The sequence below is a fragment of the Macaca nemestrina genome, chromosome Y, assembly GCF_043159975.1.
Source record: "Macaca nemestrina isolate mMacNem1 chromosome Y, mMacNem.hap1, whole genome shotgun sequence".
Taxonomy (NCBI): Eukaryota; Metazoa; Chordata; class Mammalia; order Primates; family Cercopithecidae; genus Macaca; species Macaca nemestrina.
The window spans coordinates 2,461,376-2,483,022 of NC_092146.1; the positions used below are offsets into that span (position 1 = coordinate 2,461,376).

Here is a 21,647-nt window from a genome sequence, read left to right on the forward strand (position 1 = left end):
TATCTCTGCATCTGCTTTCCTCCTCAACCCTAGGAATAAAGAAAACACATTTACTGCATGCGGGGGGTCTAAGGACAAGCAAACAATGAGAGCTGTTGCCTTGGCTAGGACTGGCGCGGAGAGGCAATAGGTCTCGGGGAGGCCTGGGGCAGGGTGTGGGAGATTAGGAATCCGAGGTCCACCGGAGATGGCAGGGGGTGGCCTGGCCGGTGCGGGGCCGCTTGCCTGTACGCCACCGACTGAGGCGGTGGCGCGCGAGTAGTGGTGACGGCGGGCGGGAGCGCGGAAGAAAAGAACGTTGTGACGGAAACTCCGGCAGCCGGAGACCCCACCGCAGTGAGGTCACTGGACTCCCCAGTCTCGGGGCGTGACCGGCGGCGACCCGGGGCGCCGGGAGGCCCACCGGGCGGAGGGGGCCCAACTACCATCCCGCATATTCCTGGGTCTCTCTCCCGGGCGGTGACGTGACGTGCTGACGGCGGGCCTGTGCCGGGGAGCTGGGCCGCTTTTTGTCAGCTCCGAGCTCGGCCCCTCCTCCCTCCCTCCGCCCGCCCTACCAGCCGGAGCCCGGCCCAGTGCTCCAGAGAAAGGCCGGCCTGCAGCACCCGCCGCTGTCGCCGGCGGCCCGCAAGTCCGTCGGGTGAGTCCCGCGTGCCCCCGCGGCCGCGGGGCCTAGTGCGCGCGCAGTAACTTGCTCGTGGCCTGGTCGGCGTCCCGTAGGGCGCCCTCCCGCGCTAGGCCGGCCGGCGTGGCGCTCGGCGCCGAACAGGCCCCGAGGAGGCCGCAGTTAGGCCTGGGAATAATTCGGCCGCCCTGAGAGGATGCGGAGGTGCGCTCCGTAAGCGGGCAGGGGTGGGAAAAGGTCGCCTGTTTGTTCGGAAGGCGGTTGGTGGACCTGGGGTCGAACCACTGCAGACCCAGGGCGCGGCACGGGGGCGAGGCCTGGCGAGGAGGCGAAGGCTGCAGGCGTGAGGTGAAGGCCGGAGGCCTGCTGGGCCTATTTTCGCTATGTAAATGTCCGCGAAGGGGAGGAGGGACGGGGGGCAAGATGGCGGATAGTAGGCGCCTGCTGCTGGGGAGTATTGATAGTGTTGTCGGGAGGCGGAGCCGCCATTTTGAAGGCGGTATCTGGAAAAGAATTCCGTTATGATCCTTGAGCCGGGAATGGGCGCGACGGCGTGTCTGCGCGACGGGGCGTGCTCGTTCCCTTAGCGGCCTTTGCCTTTGTCGCCATGCGCGCGCTTACATTCCAGACTCCTGCAGCAGCGCCACCTCTCGGCCTTCCCCTCACAGCCGGTCCCTGGCTGGAGGCTGTGTCGGCTACGCTTTAGCTGACATGCTGCAGACGTCTGTTCGGGTGCCGGGGTCGCAGCGCTCCCTGCTCTGTGTCTTTCCCAGAGTCTATAGCACCCTAGTGGGCAGGTGGCACTTAGGGCACCTGGGCTCACGAGAGCACATAAATTCCAGAAAATTTTATTTTCTCCTAATTAAAGTCATTATGTGGCTGTTCGGGGACCTTCCATGCGCTTATTTTGCAACCATCATTGCCTCCTCGAGGATCTGAAAAATATCAATGGGATTTATTATAAAAAAAGTTATTAGGCACTCATTCGATAGACAGTACAGTACAAATTATATAGCACGAGGGCAGAGGAATAAAATTTTAAGGCGACTTCTCTCATTTATGTGGAAAAACTTTTGATGAGCTGTATTTAAACGAGCTTTTTAGTCTGGATACTTTTTTTTGAGTAAGAGATGGAAAATAGGCAGAAGAGGTATTTTTCTCTTTGAAGGACAATACATTACTTGTAGGTTCATATACCCATGATGACATTGAGATTTTATTTGAAATTTCTTATACAGTTTCATCTTCAAAAGACTTGTTAGCATTTTGTACAACTTTGCTGGCAAATTGGAGCACAGTAGCGTGAGCGTTGGACAGTGCTAGGAACTAAGAAAGATTTAAAAGGCGCTTAATGCAGAACGTGACTTAATGCAGCAAAAAAGTTTGCTGTGGGCATTTCACAGGAAGGCGAGGTTTCAGGCTGCAAAATTGGGAAAGGATTCCTGAAGTAGATAATGGGGTTTAGCTAGGGTTACTGAGGGATGAGTAGGATTTTCTTAGGTAGGGTGGGAGTAGGAGAGGTCATTACAAGAATGAAATGTCTGTAGAAAATGGCAAATATTTACGGTTTGGCTGGAGTGTGTAATATAGATAGGAAAGGGATACAAATTTAGGCTGTAAAAGATAGATTCTGAAATGCGTTCGTGGCACACCTGAGATTATGCTGAGCTCTGGCTGCAGCTGTTAGAACAGTTTCAAGGCTGAGAAGCATTGAGGGCTAGTAGTAAATTGGTGTTTCCGTTACCGGATAGATGATCAAGAATGTAGCTATTTTTTGGCCGGGTGCGGTGACTCATGCCTGTAATCCCAGCACTTTGGGAGGCCGAGGCGACGAGGTCAGGAGATCGAAACCATCCTGGCTAAGACGGTGAAACCCCCTCTCTACTAAAAATACAAACAATTAGCAGGGCGTGGTGGCGGGCGCCTGTAGTCCCAGCTACTTGGGAGGCTGAGGCAGGAGAATGGCGTGAACGCGGGAGGCGGAGCTTGTAGTGAGCCTAGATCGCGCCACTGCACTCCAGCCTGGGCGACAGAGCGAGACTCTGTCTCAAAAAAAAAAAAAAAAAAAAAAAAAAAAAAAAGTTGTCAGAAATGCAGTAGCCTTCAGATGGCTGTATGCAAACTTTGCCCTTCTTGGTGAAGGTAATCCTCTGATGAAAATAGTCTTCAGGTGAGCAAGCTTTAAAATTGGCAGTTCACTTTATATGTGAGGGTCCTAGATGCAGTAGTTTCAGAGAACATGTACAGCACTTGTTTCCTAGACTTTTACAATTTATAAAAGGCAGGTTTTCAGTTTTCCCAGACTAGCATATCAGAGCTCTGATGATTCAAAGAAGTCTGAAGGAAACTAGAGATTGATGGTTTACAAAAGTGTGGCAGTGTATTGCAGGAGGTAGTCAAAGGAAAAAAAAAATTTTTTTTTTTTTTTTTGTTTGAGACAGAGACTGGCTCTGTCGCCCAGACTGGAGTGCAGTGGCGCGATCTCGGCTCACTGCAAGCTCTGCCTCCCAGATTCACACCATTCTCCTGCCTCAGCCTCCCCAGTAGGTGGAACCACAGGAGCCCGCCACCACACCCGGCTAATTTTTTTGTATATTTAGTAGAAACGGGGTTTCACCATGTTAGCCAGGATGGTCTCGATCTGCTGAGGTCGTGATCCACCCATCTCGGCCTCCCGAAGTAGTGGGATTACAGGCGTGAGCCACCGCGCCCGGCCGTCAAAGCAAATTTTTAATGCAATCTAGTTGTTGACTTGCTAAGGGCCAACATAAACTGTAGAGGTAGTTGCTTTATATCTTGACAACTGAAGAGCTGTAAAGAAGATAGAATTGTATCTTGTACAGTACAGCAGTTGTAGATGTTCCAGTACATCAGCAATGGATGTGCAAAAAGAAGACAGGCAAGTGCATAGTTTTAAAGGATTTATAAGGAAATTGTTAAGTAAAAAGTACTTTTTTGCCTGATGGGATAGACCTTGACGATCTGTTAGTCTTTTTTTTTTTTTTTTTGAGACAGTCTCGTTCTGTCACCCGGCCTAGAGTGCATTGTTGCTATCTCAGCTCACTGCAACCTCTGCCTCCTGGGTTCAAGCGATTCTCCTGCCTCAGCCTTCGAAGTAGCTGGAACTACAGGTGTGTGCCACCATACCCAGCTAATTTTTAATTTTTGTAGTTTTAGTAGAAATGGGGTTTCACCATGTTGGCCAGGCTGGTCTCAACCTCCAAACCTCAGATGATCCACCTGCCTTGGCTTCCTAAAGTGCTAGGATTACAGGCGTGAACCACTGTGCCGGACTTCTGCTAGCCAATTATCTTGGATAAATGAGTTGTTAGTTTTTAATTTATGTGTATTTTTTAAATAGATGCCCCTTAACTTTTTTTTTTTTTAAAGCATACAGTGCTTATATATATATATAAATAACTCTTACTCTGTTTACATTTGTATTGTCACTAATTGCTATCCTTTGAATTGTTGCATTTATGCGTTCTGGCAATTGCAAACTTTTTTAGATTCTTAAGTTCTTCAATGCCAGCATATTATTTTGTTACTGAATTGAGAAAGATAGATGACCATATGATGCAAATGTTTGATCTCATTCATTTCATACTTTTGCTTTAGTTCTTCCTTCACTTTACTTTCTTTTGTTGGGAGAAGTGTTGCTTTCAAAGTTCATTTTCTCTGTTTACCCTTTCCTTACTCTCTGCCTGCCCCTTTCTATAAATATTCATAGATATGCTTATTTTACAAAAAGCGTATCTGTCTTCTCTTTAGTTTCACTAGTACTTTTATTTCTATTCTCCCCACTTCTAAATCTGGTATTTCTCAACATGTGAAACTGTTCCACAGCAGGTAATTGGTGTGTCACCTGAAAGTGTACTGCATTTCAGAAACTCTCTGTCCTTTCTTTGTCTGCTCTGGTCATTTTCCTAACCTAAATGTGGAATTTAACTTGAGATTAATTACTCGTTTTCTCCAAACTTCTTCCCTGGCATCCCTGTCTCTTATTCGCACTCATCAAATTTCTCATCTAGCATTTACAGTTACTTACTGAACACCTCCATCCTGACCTTTTATTAACAGTCCATATTCAATATTGCTGAAACCAAATTTATCTGGCACAGAGTAGGTGCCCAGTAATGTGCATTGAACCTCTTTTGCCCTAGAGTCCCTAAAATAATTCCTGCTTTTTGCTATCTTCCTTTTCCAGACACTACCGTTTTACCAGGCTTTCTTTCATCCTTGTCACTTAGAGCAGTGTAGATATCTTTAATTAACATTTAATCTATTGTATTCTAAATGTAGGTTTATACTTTTGTTTTCATCCCTAACTTTTGAAGCCCTTAATTATAGTAGATAGTTTCTTACCTTGATTTGTTCCGCTAACAGAATGATCTGGCAGATAAACATTATTTCAAAAAAAATCATTTGAAATAATTTAATGCAGAGATTTATATGGAGTTGAATGGCCCTCCAATTGAAGTTCAGGAGCCAAATAGTGTTCTTGAATTGTGTAAGTATTGAGTGTTCATTTTTTGAAGGCAGCAGATGAAAACAGGATTCTCAGGAACATGTTTCCACCATTGCTTTAACCATTTACCTTGGCTGACAGCCCATTCTTTTTCTTACTAAATTGTTTTAAACATAGTGTTTTAATAAATATGGCGCTCTTATTTAGCTGTAAAATGTAATAAAGGAGAGTAACTAGATTTTAACCAAATTTTGCTTAATTGAAAGAGGAATTTTAATCTAGGAAAGGCACAAAGGAATCTAGGAGAGACACAAAGGAATCTACGTCAATGACTTTAAAAAATTAACAGTTAATATATTAAACATGTAAATTATAAAATCTTTTGTCCTTAGTAGGCAAGTATAAATCTGTTGTAACAGATTGTAACAAATGTTACAGTCTTTCACACTTGTTTCATTTTTTTTTTTTTATTTAAAGAAATGGAATTGTGCAGGTCATTTTAAAGAGTTGCCTTCAGTGCTTCTCAATCCTGCTTCTTTTTCCCCAGACTGGTTCCTTGTATGTGTTATAACTTCAGGAAGTTATCATAGAGTATGTGTCATTTTGTGTATTTTTTATCACTCAACAGTGAGTTTTTGAGTTTCTTTCATGTTATCTGTGGATCTAATGTTTTAGTTAGCAAAAGTTGGTCTAGGAACCCATGGGGATCTTTGGCACCTTTTCAGATGTCTGTGAGAGAAAAACAATTTTTAAAAAAATACCAAGAAGTAATTTACCTTTTTTACTCTTATTAGCCCATGAATGTAGTGTACAGTAGAGTTTTCAAGAGTTTCACATGTTTCAGAAAGTTGAATGCAGAAGCAGATAGAGGAATCCATCTGTTTTATTTTAAGCCAGGTATTAAAAAGATTAACATAAAAATTTATAATTTGGAAAGTACTTTTAATAGTGTTATTTATCTTAATATTAATGGTTTATTAGTTTTAAGTGAACAAACATAAATAAACTTTTCCTAAAATTAGTAGGCACTACCTTTTAAAATGGTATATGTTGATAATAAAACCTGCTTAAACAAAAGCTCTTTTAGGACTCTCAAATTTTTTAATTGTGAAGGAGTCCTAAGGTGAAAAAGTTTGGGAAATCATTAATCTGAATTTATATTCTATTATAGTTTATAAATATGCTGTGGCCTGTTTATTCATTACTGGGAACCAATTAGGTTTTCAGTCTTTTCCAATTTTGAAACAATGTAGCTGTGAACATCTTTGTACATGATTAACTTCTCGGGTTTAAGTGGAATTGGTAATCTGAAGTGCATGTGCATTTGTCAGCTGTACTGGAATTGCCAAATTCTTTCCACATTGGTTGTATCTAGTTGATACTAAGTTTTCTGTCAGAGTGTTTCTCCATATCATTACCTTTTTTTTTTTTGAGAGGGAGTCTTATGCTGTTGCCCAGGCTGGCGTGCAGTGGTGCAATCGTGGCTCACTTCAACCTTTGCCTCCTGGATTCAAGCAATTCTTGTACGTCAGCCTCCAGAATAGCTGGGACTACAGGCATGTGCCACCACACTTGGCTTATTTATTTATTTAGTAGAAGCAGGGTTTTGTCATGCAGGCCAGTCTGGTCTTGAATTCTTGACTTCCGGTCATCTGTCCGTCTTGGCCTCACAAAGTGCTAGGATTACAGGCGTGAGCCACCATACCTGGCACCAAAGGTTTGACAGTTAAATTTCTTTCAGGGTTTTGGAGATGAAATAATATCCAGTTGTTTTAATTTTGCATTTGTCGTATTTCTTTTTTTTTTTTTTTTTTTTTTTTGAGACGGAGTCTTGCTCTGTCGCCCAGGCTGGAGTGCAGTGGCCGGATCTCAGCTCACTGCAAGCTCCGCCTCCTGGGTTCACGCCATTCTCCTGCCTCAGCCTCCCGAGTAGCTGGGACTACAGGCGCCCGCCACCTCGCCCGGCTAGTTTTTTGTATTTTTTTTTAGTAGAGACGGGGTTTCACCGTGTTAGCCAGGATGGTCTCGATCTCCTGACCTTGTGATCCGCCCGTCTCGGCCTCCCAAAGTGCTGGGATTACAGGCTTGAGCCACCGCGCCCGGCCACATTTGTCATATTTCTAATGAGGTTGAGCTTCCCCACTTGCCCACCCTCCCCCAATATAAACTCTGTGTGTGTGTGTGCGTGCGCGCGCGCGTGTGTGTGCGTATCTGTTTCCTATGCTGGAGTGTGGTGGAGTGGTCACAACTCATTGTAGCCTTGACCTCTTGTGTTCAAGCAAACCCTTTGCCTCAGCCTCCTGAATAGCTGGGCCCAGGTGCACCCCACCACACTGGTTAACTTTTTGTTTTTTATTTTTCATAGACACAGAGTCTTGCCATGTTGTCCAGCCTGGTCTTGAACTCCTGGGCTGAAGCAGTCTTCCTGCCTTGGCCTCCCAAACTGTTGGAAGTACATGTGTGAGCCACCATGCCTAGCCTGGGGCTTCTTTTAACGTTCTTTTGGGTATATTTTGTTGAGTAGGATGCAGTTTTGAGGTAATCTTTTTAGTGTTTTCATATATAGGTTGTAATTTTTGTGTCTGCAATAATTTTCCTACTAAATAGGGCATAAAAATGCTGTCTTCTATTTGTTTTTTAAAACTGATTTAAAGTTTTGTGTTTTACAAAAATATATAGGGCATGAATCCTTCTGGACATCTTTTGTATTTTTTACTGGATTGCAATTTATCTTTTTTTGTATGGATTTATTTCATTTAGCTTTTCTCTCCATTGATATGTAATGCAATTTGTGTGGTATATCAGATTCATTTAAGTATTTAGGCATTTTTAGTTTCCCTATTTTGTTTTCAGTGTTTTATTTGCTTCTCTGTTTGCTGTGTTTTAAAACTGACTTTATGATCAAATGTTAATATGTATATTTTATTTAGAATTGTTTTAGCTTTTTTTTTCTTTTTTAAAAATTGAGACGGAGTCTTGCTCTGTCACTAGGCTGTAGTGTAGTAGCACTATCTAAACTCACTTCAGTCTCCACTTCCCAGGCTCAAGTGATCCTCCCACCTCAGCCTCCTGATTGTTTTAGTTGTTTTTCTTCTACTCATTTTAGGGTTTTTCAGTTTTCATAGGCCGGGCACAGTGGCTCACGCCTGTAATCCCAGCAGTTTGGGAGGCTGAGGCTGGCAGGTCCCCAGAGGTCTGGATTTTGAGACCAGCCTAACCAACATGGTAAAACACAGTCTCTGCTAAAAATACAAAAATTAGCCAGATGTGGTGGCATGTGCCTATAATCTCAGCTATGGGAGAGGCTGAGGCACAAGAATGGTTTGAACCTGGTATGCAGAGAGGTTTCAGTGAGCCGAAATCGTGTCACTGCACTCCAGTCTTGGTGACAGGGAGACTCCATCTCAAAGAAAAAAAAAATTCATGGTAAAACTTTAAGTTTGTATATATATCACATTTGTAGAATACATACATACACAAAGAAACACACATGGTGAATTTAGTACATAATCATAAGTACTTCTTGTGTGCCACCACTGTTCTTTTCTTTCTTTTTCTTTTTCTATTTTTTTGAGATAGAATCTCGCTCTGTCACCCAGGCTGGAGTGCAGTGGCCCGATTTCGGGTCATTGCAGCCTCATGGGTTCAAACGATTCTTCTACCCCGGTCTCTGAAGTAGCTGGGATTACAGGCACCTGCCATCATGCCCGGCTAATTTCTGTATTTTTAGTAGAGACGGGATTTTACCGCGTTGGCCAGGCTGGTCTTGAATTCCTGACCTCAGGTGATCTGCCTGCGTTGGTCTCCGAAAGTGCTGGGATTACAGGCGTGAGCCACCGCGCCCGGCCACTAGCACTGTTTTTGAGGTTTCTAAATAGCCCATTTAATCTATTTATCACTCCCTGAGGTCAAATATTTTATACCTTTTTTTTTTTTTTTTTTTTAAATTTGAGACAGGGTCTTCTCTGTTAGCAGGCTGGAGTGCACTGATGCATGATTAGGGCTTACCCTTGGACTTCTGGGCTCAAGTGATCCTCTTAACTTCAGCCTCCCAAGCAGTTGGAGCTACAGGTGCAAACCACCATGCATACTCAGCTAGTTTTTTATTTTTGATAGAAATGGGGACTCACTGTGTTGCCCAGGCAGGCTTTGAACTCCTAGGTTCCAGTGATCCTCCCATCTCTGCCTTCCAAAGTGCTAGGATTACAAGTGTGAGTGAGCCACCTTCCCCAGCTTTGTACCGTATTTCTGATAAGAAAGTCTATAGGCCATGACATTTTATATATTATATGATTAAGTGCTGGAGTAGGTTTTGAATTTGGCCATCTAAGTCCACTGTCCATATATACACAAAATGTGTGTGTGTGTGTAAATTTATGGGGTACAACTACATACGTAGATTGCATGGTGTATACATGGATGCATTTGTTACATACATGGAGATGGTAGAGTAGCCATCTCCTAAGTAACATACATTATACCCATTAAGTTATTTCTCATTATCCAACTCCCTTCCACACCTTTACTCTTCTGAGTCTCTAGTGTCAAGTCCATGTGTAGACATTAGTTAGATCCCATTTATGAGATAATATGGCATTTGTCTTTCTGTACCTGTTGTATTTCACTTAAGATAATAGCCTTCAGTTCCACCCATGTTGCCGCAAAAGACATGATTTCTTTTTCTTTTTATAGCTGAGTAGTATTCTGTTGTGTGTATATACCACTATATACATATGTTTTTTTGAGACAGAGTCCCACTGTGTTGCACAGGCTGGAGTCCTGTGGCATGATTATAGCTCACTGCAGCCTCGAATTCCTGGGTTCAAGTGATCCTCCCACTTCAGCCTCATGTGTAGCTTAGAGTACAAGTGCACACCACCATGTCCAGATAATTTTCATATATTTTTGTAGAGATGGGGTTTCACTATGTTGCTCAGGCTGGTCTTGAATTCCTGAACTTAAGTGATCCTCCCACCTCAGCCTCCTTTGTAGCAGGGAGTATAGGACACTCATCATGACTGGCTAATTTTTTTTTTTTTTCTTTTTTGAGACGGGGTCTCACTCTCACCCAGGCTGGAGTACAGTGTCACAATCTCAGCTCATTGCGCATCCTCTACCTTTTAGGTTCAAGCAATTCTCATGCCTCAGCCTCCCAAGTAGCTGGGACTACAGGTGCCCCTCACCATGCCCAGCTAATTTTTGTATTTTTGGTAGAGACCAGTTTTCACCATGTTGGCAAGGCTGGTCTTGAACTCTTGGCCTCAAATGACCAGGCCGTGTTAGCCTCCCAAAGTGCTGGAATTACAGGCATGAGCCACTGTGCCTGGCCGAAGGAAACAGCCGGAAGCAGGTTTGATTGGCCCTTGGTTCAGTCAGAGGTTAATTGTCTTATGTTGAGTATAAATATGTTGTAATATATTTATTACATATTTTCTAATTTTGGAGACAGCTTCTTACCATATATTGGTGTGGTTCAGTTCAGGGAAAAAGATAAAGCAGACTTTTGTCAAATAGTAAAATGCAGGCATCAGAGCTTGCAAAGTAGATGTCTTGGACTTGAAAGATTATTCCAGAGATGATAATTTAGTACGCTTCATCATTAGCACTGTTGTTATCAAGATGACTCTATTAGTTAGAAAGATAAGGACTTTGAACAGCAGTGAATAGACAAGTGAGTGAGAGTAGCACTGAATTCAAAGAAACTTTATCAATACCCTGAGCCAATTTCCTTTGGATGTTACTGTTCTTTCTGTGTATGCATAAGAGTAGTGTATGATTTTTAAAAACTGTGAATAAATCTAAACGAACTCCAGTGTATCAATTTACTTGGCAATGTTTTTCATTAGTGGTATATAAAGGCTCATCCTACAATTTTGAGCATGTAGACATAGTAAGATTCAGCAGTAATAATGATTTTTTTGCATTTTTTTTATATTTATGTTATCTGTGAATAGTGATGTTAGATTTCTTTTCCAGTGGTCTAGATTCTTTAAAAGAAGTGCTTCCAGTGTTTTATCCTTAAATACTGATGTTGGAATGTTTTCTTGGGAAGATATTCTTTAAGCTTCCTTCCATTCACAATTTGAGAGGTTTTTTTTTTTTAATAAAAAGGAGAAGTTGAATTTTTAAGATGTTTGGTTACATCTGTTGATTTTCCCCTTTAGTTTTTTAATGTGCTTAATTGCATTAATAGCATTTCTAACTTTAAACATTTTGAATCACCTGGATGTTTAATATTTACATAGCCTTATTGTAGTCCTGTCTTCGTATCTGCACAGTCTCATAGATGCTAATAGAATAGAAACAAAATTACGTTCCTGTAATTTTTTTTTTCACAGTTTGATAAGGTTGTGTTAAACTCAGGTAATGAGAGTTTCTCTCTTTCTGGACACAGGTTGCCTATTAAAAAGGGATTCGTTGTTTCTTTGAAGTTAGATAGAATTTCTTTGTATATTTACTTGTACTTGGAGTCTTTTTATGAATTTTTTTTTTTTTTTTTTTTTTTTTTTTTGGTGAGACAGAGTCTCACTCTGTCGCCCAGGCTGCAGTCTATGGTGCAATCTTGGCTTGCTGCAACCTCCGCCTCTCAGATTCAAGTGATTCTCCTGCCTCAGCCTCCTGAGTAGCCAGGATTACAGGCATGCGCCACAATGCCCAGCTAATTTTGTATTTTTAGTAGACACGGGGTTTTTCCATGTTGGTCACGCTGGTCTCGACCTCCTTAACCGCAGGTGATCTGTCAACCTTGGCCTCCTGAAATGATGGATTACAGGTGTGAGCCACTGTGCCCGGCCATTAATATTTTTTTGACATTGGATTTATTGAAAGTTTCTTTCATGGTGATAAGTCTTTGGCTTTTCTTGAGTATAGTCTTGTTGCTTACACAGAATTTGTAATGTCCTATAAATATGTTTATAAATAGGATATAAATATTTATAGTTTTATCTTATGACTTACAAAATGTGTATAATTCTGTCAGTTTGCTTCTTTTTTTCTGATAAGCTTTTTACATTTTGCCGTTTTTCCTTGCCAGATAGGAATTCGATTATATTTTTTAATGAATTTTTTTGTTGATGCTTTCTGTCCGTATCTTTCGTTCCCTTTTGCTTGAATTTACTATGCCTTTTTTTTCTTTCAGTTTTGTGTGTATGCATATGTAGGAAGCTTAGCACATTTATATTTGATTTCACTTTTTACAGTATATGCAATTAAAGTTGCTCCCCTGTCCCCCACTCTTTTGACTCAGCATTTCACTCAACAGCCCAGGCTGGAGTGGAGTAGTACGATGTCTGCTTACTGCAACCTGTGCTTCCCAGGTCCAAGGAGTTCTCGTGCCTGAGCCTCCCAAGTAGCTGCATGCCGTCACACCTGGCTAATTTTTTTTGTGTGTGTTTTTAATAGATACAAGATTTAACCATATTGGCCAGGACCATGTTGGGTAGGCTGGTCTCGAACACCTGACCTCAAGTGATCCTCCCATGTTAGTTTCCGAAAGTGCTGGGATTAGAGGCGTGAGCCACAGGACCTGGCCTCTATAGATATTTTTCTCATTACCCCTGAATTATTTAAGTTTTTCCCTGCATTTTCAAATGTATGTATTTATTTATTGGGCTGTATTGTAAGGTGCCTATGTTTAGGACTATTACATATTATGTCACTATTTTCTTTTTTTTTTTTTTTTTTTTTTTTGAGACGGAGTCTTGCTTTGTCGCCCAGGCTGGAGTGCAGTGGCCGGATCTCAGCTCACTGCAAGCTCCGCCTCCCGGGTTTACGCCATTCTCCTGCCTCAGCCTCCCGAGTAGCTGGGACTACAGGCGCCCGCCACCTCGCCCGGCTAGTTTTTTGTATTTTTAGTAGAGACGGGGTTTCACCGTATTAGCCAGGATGGTCTCGATCTCCTGACCTCGTGATCCGCCCGTCTCGGCCTCCCAAAGTGCTGGGATTACAGGCTTGAGCCACCGCGCCCGGCCTTATGTCACTATTTTCGTTTTAACATTAAGACATGATGTATTTCAACGCTGATGATGATTCTGGTCTTAAATTTTGTTTAATTTCTGGCTTTTTTTGTTTTTTGTTAATGTGCCTTTTTAAAACAATATTTTTCTCCCTCTTATAAAAATCATATAATTTTTTAAAAACTAAAGAGTTTGCAGTGGTTTTAATTTTAATTTCCTATTAACAAGGGTATGCAAGGAGGATTTTTTTTTTTAAGAGATGGGATCTCACTACGTTGCCCAGGCTGGTCTTGAACTCTTGGGCTCAAGCAGTCCAACCACCTTGGCCTCCCAAAGTGCTGGTATTATAGACATGAGCCACCCTGGCTGGCCACAAGGAGTATTTTAAACATAACCCATTGAGTGAGTTTAATCTCTTATTTAGGACATCTTTTTAAATCTCTTTCCATTGTATTTTATGTTGTCTGTTTGCCAGTATTTCATATGAGTTCCCATCTCCTTTCTGGATTTTTATTGTACTGAATGATTTCATCTCACCATCTTTTTAAACAACAGCTTATAAATAAATTGTTTCTACTTATGTCTTTTCAGTTACTTTGTTTTAATGTTAAACCCAATTACTTGATTTCAGGCAGTAGAAAGATAATTAGTGTGTTTATTTTGTATTTAAACTTCTATTTGAAGATAGGGTTTGGTGGCCAGGAAAAAAAGGGAAGTTTAAAATTTGCCTTATCATAAAAAGATTGGTTGAGTGGAGTGGCAGATAAGAAAAAAAAAAAAAGATGAATTTTTAAGATAAATAGGGTGTGTTAAATTAAAAATATTTGGGCTGGGCACGGTGGCTCATGCCTGTAATCCCAACACTTTGGGAGGCTGAGATAGGTGGATCACCTGAAACCTGAGTTCGAAACCAGCGTGGCCAAACATGGTGAAACGCCGTCTCTACTGAAAAAAAAATAAACAAAAAAACAAAAAAATTAGCTGGTCTTGGTGGCAGGCTTATGTAATCCCAGCTACTCGGGAGGCTGAGGCAAGAGAAGTGTTTGGAACCTGGGAAGCCAAGATTGCGCTGCACCAGTGCACTCCAGCCTGGGCAAAAAGAGTGAAACTCTGTCTCAAAAAAAAAAAAAAAAAAAATTGAGGAAAGCTAAATAGAAGTTAAAATCGTTACAATGATATCAAAGAAATGTGTATAACACACCATATTTATGTTTTCTGAGTATGTAGATACAGAAGAAAGTTGGACTATGGAAAATCAGGATAAATGTTTTATAATATGGTGCAAAATAGCTTGAGATTTTATTTTTATAGATGAAATAAAAATTATGAATTTGTTTCATCTTTCAAAAATTAGATTTAATTGTAATCCTGTGTACTAATTATTTGAACAGAATGAATTAAACAGTGGATTCAGTTTTGGATGACAGAACTGTGTGGCAGTACAGTAACGGTATTTTCATTGTTGTGCACTGCGTGATAATAAAGATAATATATTCAAGGGCTTTGTCAGTTTTCTAAGAGCTGTTGCAAATCTTGATATTCACATAATTCTCCTTCGGAAAAAAATTACTTCCGTGCTTACAGTTGTGTTTTTCTTTCTACAGTTATGATTTCTTTCTGTAGTTATAAAGAGAGATCTATATTTAAGCCAATGGCCGTGACTGTGATTGAACTTTTTTTTTTTTCACTTTCACCAATTTTTTTATACATATAATTGTAGGATTTTACATTTTTCATCTTACAACATAATTGTATTTATTTTGTATTGTTGTCATGTTACTATATTTGTCATTCAGACTGATTAACAAAGACAATGTGTGTTCAGTAGGAAGCAGTTACAGTTTATAAAGGGAGGAGTGTCTGCATTTTTTAGTTGAGTAATCTCCAGTTTTTCTTATTCACCTATTTTGTTAAACTATTATTTTTAAACATACAATGTACACATTTAAAGGATGAGATTTTAAAATATATAAAAACAAAAGTTTTGATTTTTGTCTTTTTACATCCATTTCCTAAATGTGTGCAAATACTACTTTAGAGAATACTGATATGCTAAATATGTTCATTCTTAGAACTTTTGTTTTCCTCTCCAACCATAAAACTCTTGAGACTTAAGATAATGAACATTCAGATAGCTTAAAGTAGACTAAATGAAGATATTATGAAACAACTGAAACTAGAGAATGGGGAATTAAAAGATTAAAAAATAAGTAGTTGAAATTTATATAAGGAATAAAATGGAATGAAGTCCCAGATTATGATACAGAGTAATGAGACAAACAATAGACGTGGTGGTTTGACACCTTAGGTGAAAGATCTTCTTTTGCTACAATGTGTCCTTGAGCAGGCTTCTTAGCATTTTAAGCTTCAATTTCCTTAACTGGAAAATAGGCTTGGTCATAGCTACTACTTACGGTGAATTAAATGAGACAGTTTATACAAACGTTTATACCAACGGCTTAACAGATTTTTGCATCTAACAAATTATGACACCTTTTAAAAATGGATGAAGTTAGAATAAATTAAAGCAAACATGGATACAATTAAAAAGGCTAACATTCAACTTTTATTTCTGACTTTATCAAAGAAGGTTGTAGCAGGCTAACATCCGTGCTTTGAAGTAAATGTAATGAAATAATCTAAGATCTTTCTCATAAATTCTTATATTAAATCTAAGAGGACCTAAATTAAAGAGTAGATATGGAGTAGAAGAGTTAATATTTTAAATACACTATTTCTTTTCAAATTGATTAGTATAGACTGATGCAGTTCCAATCAAAATCTGATGGGGTTGCTTAAAAAATTTAAACATATGACAGATAAAAGTATAACAATAGATCACATAACAATATAAACACATATAACATTACATCAGTGAGATAAAACTTGATAGAAAGATGTATGAAATGTGCAAGCATTTTTCTTTCCAGAAAAAACACATTGGATATAAATTTTTTTTTTTTTCAGTAAGGGGGTCAGAAGTTATTCCTTTTTTTTTTTTGAGACAGGGTCTTAGTCATAGGCTGGAGTACAGCAATCAAGTCATAGCTTACTGAAAGCTCAAACTGCTAGGCTCAAGCAGTCCTCTTTCCTCATCTTCATTGGTGGCTGGGACTACAGGGGCGTGCTACCACAACCAGCTAATTTTTTTTTTTTTAAGTAGAGAAAGAGTTTCACTGTGTTGCCCAAGTTGGTCTTGAACTCCTGGCCTTGAACTCCTGGCCTCAAGCAATCCTCTTGCCTTTGCTATTTCAAGTGTGAGCCACCATACGCAGCCACATTTTTTTTTTTTCCTTTTTTTGAGACAATCTATTTCTGTTGCCCAGGCTAGAGTACAGTGACAAGAATATGGCTCACTGCAGCCTCAACCTCCTGGGCTCAAGTAGTTCTCCCACCTCAGCCCTCCAGGTAACTGACCACAGGTACCCACTATCATGATTGGCTAATTTTTATATCTTTTGTAAAGATATAAAAGATTTAAAAGATATAAAGATTTCACCATATTGTCCAGGCTGGTTTTAAATTCCTGGGTTCAAGCATCCACCTGCCTCAGCCTCCCAGAATGCTCGGATTACTGGGGTGAGCCACGGCACCCAAGCTGGCCAAAAAATTTAAGTCTGTGGTGCTTATTAGTTTTTGGGAAATAGTCACTCTCTCACATTACTTGTGAAAGCTAATAAATTTTTAAGAGCCTTTGTCAAGATTATTTTAGCAATATTGCTAGCTGTGATGGCTCACACTTACAATCCCAGCACTTTGGAGGCAGAGGCAGGCAGTTACCTTGAGTCCAGGAGTGGAAGACCAGCCTGGTCAATCTACTGAGACCCCCATGTCTACAAAAAAAGAAAAAGAAAAAAAAATTAGCCAGGCATGTTGGTAAGTGCCTGTAGTCTCAGCTTCTCTGGAGACTGAGATGGGAGGATCGGTTTCGCATGGGAGGTCGAGGCAGCAGTGAGTCACGATCACATCACTGCACTCCATCCTGGGCGACAGAGCAAGACCCTGTTTCAAAACAAAAAAACAAAACAAAAAACCCCATATGTTTGTGTGTGTGTGCGTGTATATATATATATACACATATACATATGCTTATACATACACACATGCATACACATATGTTTCTAGAATGCTTTTCTACTTTACACTGGTTTATTTCTCCTTTTTTGGTTTACTAGCTGTTAGTAGTTTTCTCATCTTCATACCACTGTAGCTAGGTACTGAAGGCATGCACCACCACCTCTGGCTAATTTTGGAGTTTTTTATAGAGATAGTGTCTTGCTCTGTCACCCAGGCTGGAGTGCAGTGGTGTGATTATAGCTCACTGTAGCCATGACCTCTCAGGCTCAAATGATCTTCCCCTGCCTCAGCCTCCCAAGTAGCTGGGACCACAGGTGAACCACCACATCCAGCTAATTTTTAAATTTTTTTGTAGAGAAGGGATCCAACTATTTGCCCAGACTTGTCTAGAACTCCTGGGCTCCAGTAATCCCCCTCCCGTGATCTCTCAAAATACTGGGATTACAAGATTAAGCTACCACTCCTGGCCTAAATTATTTTTTAGAGTGGATCCTCTGGATCATTCTGTTTATTTGTTTTCCAGTTCAGCTGATCTCTAAGCTTGGTTCTTACTGCAAAGGCATTAGAAATTACTGTTAAATCATGGGAGCTTATCTTTCACCTTTACTTATCAAAATTGTGGTAATATTATTACCATTAAGAGCATGGTTTTGTTCTGGTTGTAGGAAGAAACTGGCAGTTCTAACCCAAGAAAGCTTACTAATGTAAAGGTGTGGTCATATTTACAGTGAAGTGCAAAAAAGCCTCTTTTGTCTCTGTCAGTTTTCGCCATGATAAAATAGGACAATAATCAGTCAAATGTGTTGCTGAAGAATGATTGCTCACTATAGTAAAGATTGGATTGGTGGGCAGCCATTATCATGGGCTCAAGTATATAGTAGGAATAAGTATATGACATAAAATTATAGCTAACCCCCTTTCATTTAGGATTTTGAGTTAGTAGCTGTTGTGCTGAGTAAAGTCCTAGAATGTAGCAGTTAGTGGTTGGTTTCTCACTTGTTTGAGCTCTTTTCTTTATTGCCTGTTTCAGAATGATTAAACCAGAATTTAGCTATTTGTGGCACAGATATCTGTTTACATACATGAGACGCTAGTACCACATCCCTAAGGGGTCGCTGATATTGACATTTCCCTGCATTTATAAATATTTGTAAATATTAGCAGTTACTGACTCTGCTAATGACAATTGAACAGGTATAACTCCACTTTTTCAAGACCTCACCTCCTAGAAAATTCTAGGATGTTGAGTGCCAGGGTAAACACATAAAGATTGTTTAAAGAATGATATGCTGTCCAACTAGGTTGCAAAGTTGAGTAATAACAGTAAATAAGTCATGTGGTAGCTTGGGTTAATAATGTGGAGCTCACTGAATATTGGAGAACTGCTTGTTCATAAGGGAGTGATCAAAGTAGTGCTTCAAGAAGATTCATCTGGTGTGTAAGAAATGTTCTGTATCTTAATATAAATAATGCAAATACCGGTTAACACTTAAGTAATTAATATAAATAATGCAAATTCCAGTTAACACTTACGAAAGTTTGTCATGCTAAATACTTAAGCATTGTGAATTTTATGTAAGATGATAATTGAACTTTTAAAAAAATACAAAAAAGCCAAGCATGGTGGCCTGTAGTCCCACCCGGTCAGGCTGAGCGGGGAAGAATTACTTGAGCCCTGGAATACTAGGCTAGTGTGAGGAACAAGACTGAGTATCTTTTTCTTTTTCTTTTTTTTTTTTTTTTTTGGAATCAGAGTCTCACTCTGTCGCCCAGGCTGTAGTGCAGTGGCATGATCTCGGCTCCCTGCAAACTCTGCCTCCCGGGTTCACGCCATTTTCCCACCTCAGCCTTCTGAGTAGCTGGGACTACAGGCGCCCACCACCACACCCAGCTAATTTTTTTTTGTGTTTTTAGTAGAGATGGGGTTTCACCGTGTTAGCCAGGCTGGTCTTGATCTCCTGACCTTGTGATCCTCCCGCCTTGGCCTCCCAGAGTGCTGGGATTACAGGCATGAGCCACCGTGCCTGGCCAAGACCCAGTATCTTTAAAAAACAAAAAAACAGAAACACTGTCAATCTGTTTGATTTAATCTACCTGCCCTTTCCTGTCTTGTTGCAGCCCATGTATCACTGGAAATCAGTTTGTTCCCTTTAATTTTACATTGATAGGTTATTGAAAAATAATTTTAGCATTTCAGAAATGTGAATATCATGACATTTTAATATGTGATATAAAAATTAATGTTTGGTATACTTTATTCCCTGGTTTAGGAGCTGTGACTAATGAGAATTAAAGGCCATGGATGAAGATGAATTTGAATTGCAGCCACAAGAGCCAAACTCATTTTTTGATGGAATAGGTATTACTATTTCTTGGGTTGTTTCACTTCCCATCTGCTGGATTTGGAATTACTTATCAAAATTGCAGAATCTGATGTTAATTCATATTTAAGTACTTAGGTCCATACTTAGGTCCTGTCAGAATCTTATAGCCAACTCATAATCTTGTTAATTAAGCCATCAATACCAAAATCTTACTGTTACCCTTCAGTTGTTCCAGTTTTTCCAGTTATGCAATTAAATCCTTCTAGTTCTCCCTTTGAAATGTTTTCTATTTGTGTTAGTTTTCTATTTTTCCATTGGTACATTTCAAAAAATTTACTAATCTAAAACAGGACAAATTTATGTCAAGAGTTCTATAGGTCAGAAATGTGGCTCAACTGAGTTCTGTGTATAGAATTTTACAAGGTTAAAATTAAGATGTTGGCCAGGTGTGGTGGCTCACATCTGTAATTTCATTGCTTTGGAAGGTGGAATTGTGATGATTGCTTGAGATCAGGAATTGAAGAACATCCTGGGTGCTGGGCAACACAATGGAAACCCTGTCTCTGCAAAAAAAAAATTTTTTTTTTAAATTAGCTGAGCATGGTGGTGCATAGCTCTAGTTCTAGATGCTCTGGAGGCTGAGGTAGGAGGATTGCTAAACCAGAAATTAAGGCTGTGGTGAGCTATAATGGCACAGCTGTACCCCAGCCTGGGTAACAGAGCAAGAAAAAAAAAAATCAAGCTATCTACAGGGCTGGAGGCTCTTGACTTCGAAGAATATCCATACTTTTAGGTAAATTTAGTTTCTTTTTGTTGTACCATGGAGATACTGTTTGTTGTTCCCTACAGTTCATCATCCAGGAACATTTTTTGCTTCCAGAACCTGCCCACATTTCTTCTCATGCTTTGCATGGTGGTTTCCTCAAGCAGCAGTGAGTGGAGTCCATCTCATGCTTTTAATCTTTCTGATCTTCCCTTCTATCACATACATCTTCTTGAATCTAGCCAGAAAACTATTCATTTTTAGAGCTCACATGACTAGATTTGATGCACCAGGGTAATCCGGGATAATTGCCCAATTTTAAATTCATAATCTTAATTACACCTGAAAAATTTCTTTTGCCATGTCATGTAACATATTTACAAGATTTACAGGGATTAGGGTATGGACATCTTTGTGGGACCATTCTTCCTGCCACCATCTGCACCCTGGTTCTCATGTGTCTCTGGCAAATGTAAAATAACATCCACCCTCTCTCAAGTTTCCCAGTTAAAAAAAAAATAAAAATCTTATATGAAATTAATCAGCTCAGAAGTGCTAAGTATCATTTAAATCAGATGCTAATAATTCTCTGGGTATCAGTCATTAAGTGCAAGTCCTGGGACACAATTCCTCTTTATCTACTTCCCAGTGTACAGTGGTAGGACAGTTTGGGATATTCTGGTTCAAACAGGGTGACATGAAAGGTAAGAAAGAAATTTTGTGTGAAGAAATTCTGAAATGCAACCAGACAAACTCCCATTAATTTTCAAGACCTGGGAATAATCCTTTTTGGCCTGTGGCTCCACCCTTTGAGTCTTCCTTGCTATTTTCTTCAAAGACAGCAGGTATTTGCAGCTGAATAGTTTTATTTCCTGCTTCCTGCCTCTGGAATTCTGGTAGTCCAACAGTTCATTGTATTAATTCTGTGTCCCTTTCAGTTTAAGCTAGCAGTGCTTCTTTTGAAAAAACAATTTGTGTGTGTCTTGGGGATTTATTGTAGTAGACAAGAGGCTTATATAATTTTTTCTGAGATTATCTTATGTCTGTTTTTGACTTCTGCTAAAATGGTTGAAGTCCAATATCGTTAGATTTCTTAGAAGTGCTGAGTATTTGTAGGTCACACTTTTACTTGCTTGAAAAAGACTTAATTCTCTGGTTTTTGATCTTTCCCTTTCCCTTTCCCTTTCCTTTCCCTCCACTTCCTTTCCTTTTTCTTTTTACCTTGCCTTACCTTACCTTACCTCACTCCTTGCCTTTTCTTTCCTTCCCTCTTTCTTTTTCTTTTACCTTGGCCTTTCCCTTTCTTTCCTTTTTCCTTAAATTTTACTTTCCTTGTGTAATGATCAGGTGCCTGAAGGAACCTTTTGTTCTTTCTGTTTCATGGAATAGTTGAGAATTCCATACTGTTTTTTTTCTCTCTCTTAAATCAGCAGTC

The 21,647-nt window shown here is 40.1% G+C and overlaps 1 protein-coding gene across 4 annotated transcripts in view; it reads left to right on the forward strand.

Annotated features, from left to right (window-relative positions):
* Nucleotides 1-503: 503 nt before the first annotated feature.
* LOC139361003 (zinc finger protein Y-linked) overlaps nt 504-21,647 on the forward strand; it is a 48,187-nt gene continuing 27,043 nt past the window's right edge. For 2 of the 4 annotated variants that reach the window (XM_071089512.1, XM_071089509.1), the window contains exons 1-2: nt 504-640; nt 19,396-19,484. In XM_071089512.1, coding sequence (XP_070945613.1) covers nt 19,424-19,484 — 61 coding nt within the window. In that variant the 5' untranslated portion in view covers nt 504-640; nt 19,396-19,423. Of the gene's footprint in view, nt 641-703; nt 830-19,395; nt 19,485-21,647 lie in introns of those variants that run through there. The other 2 variants (XM_071089513.1, XM_071089510.1) reach the window with 1 other exon arrangement.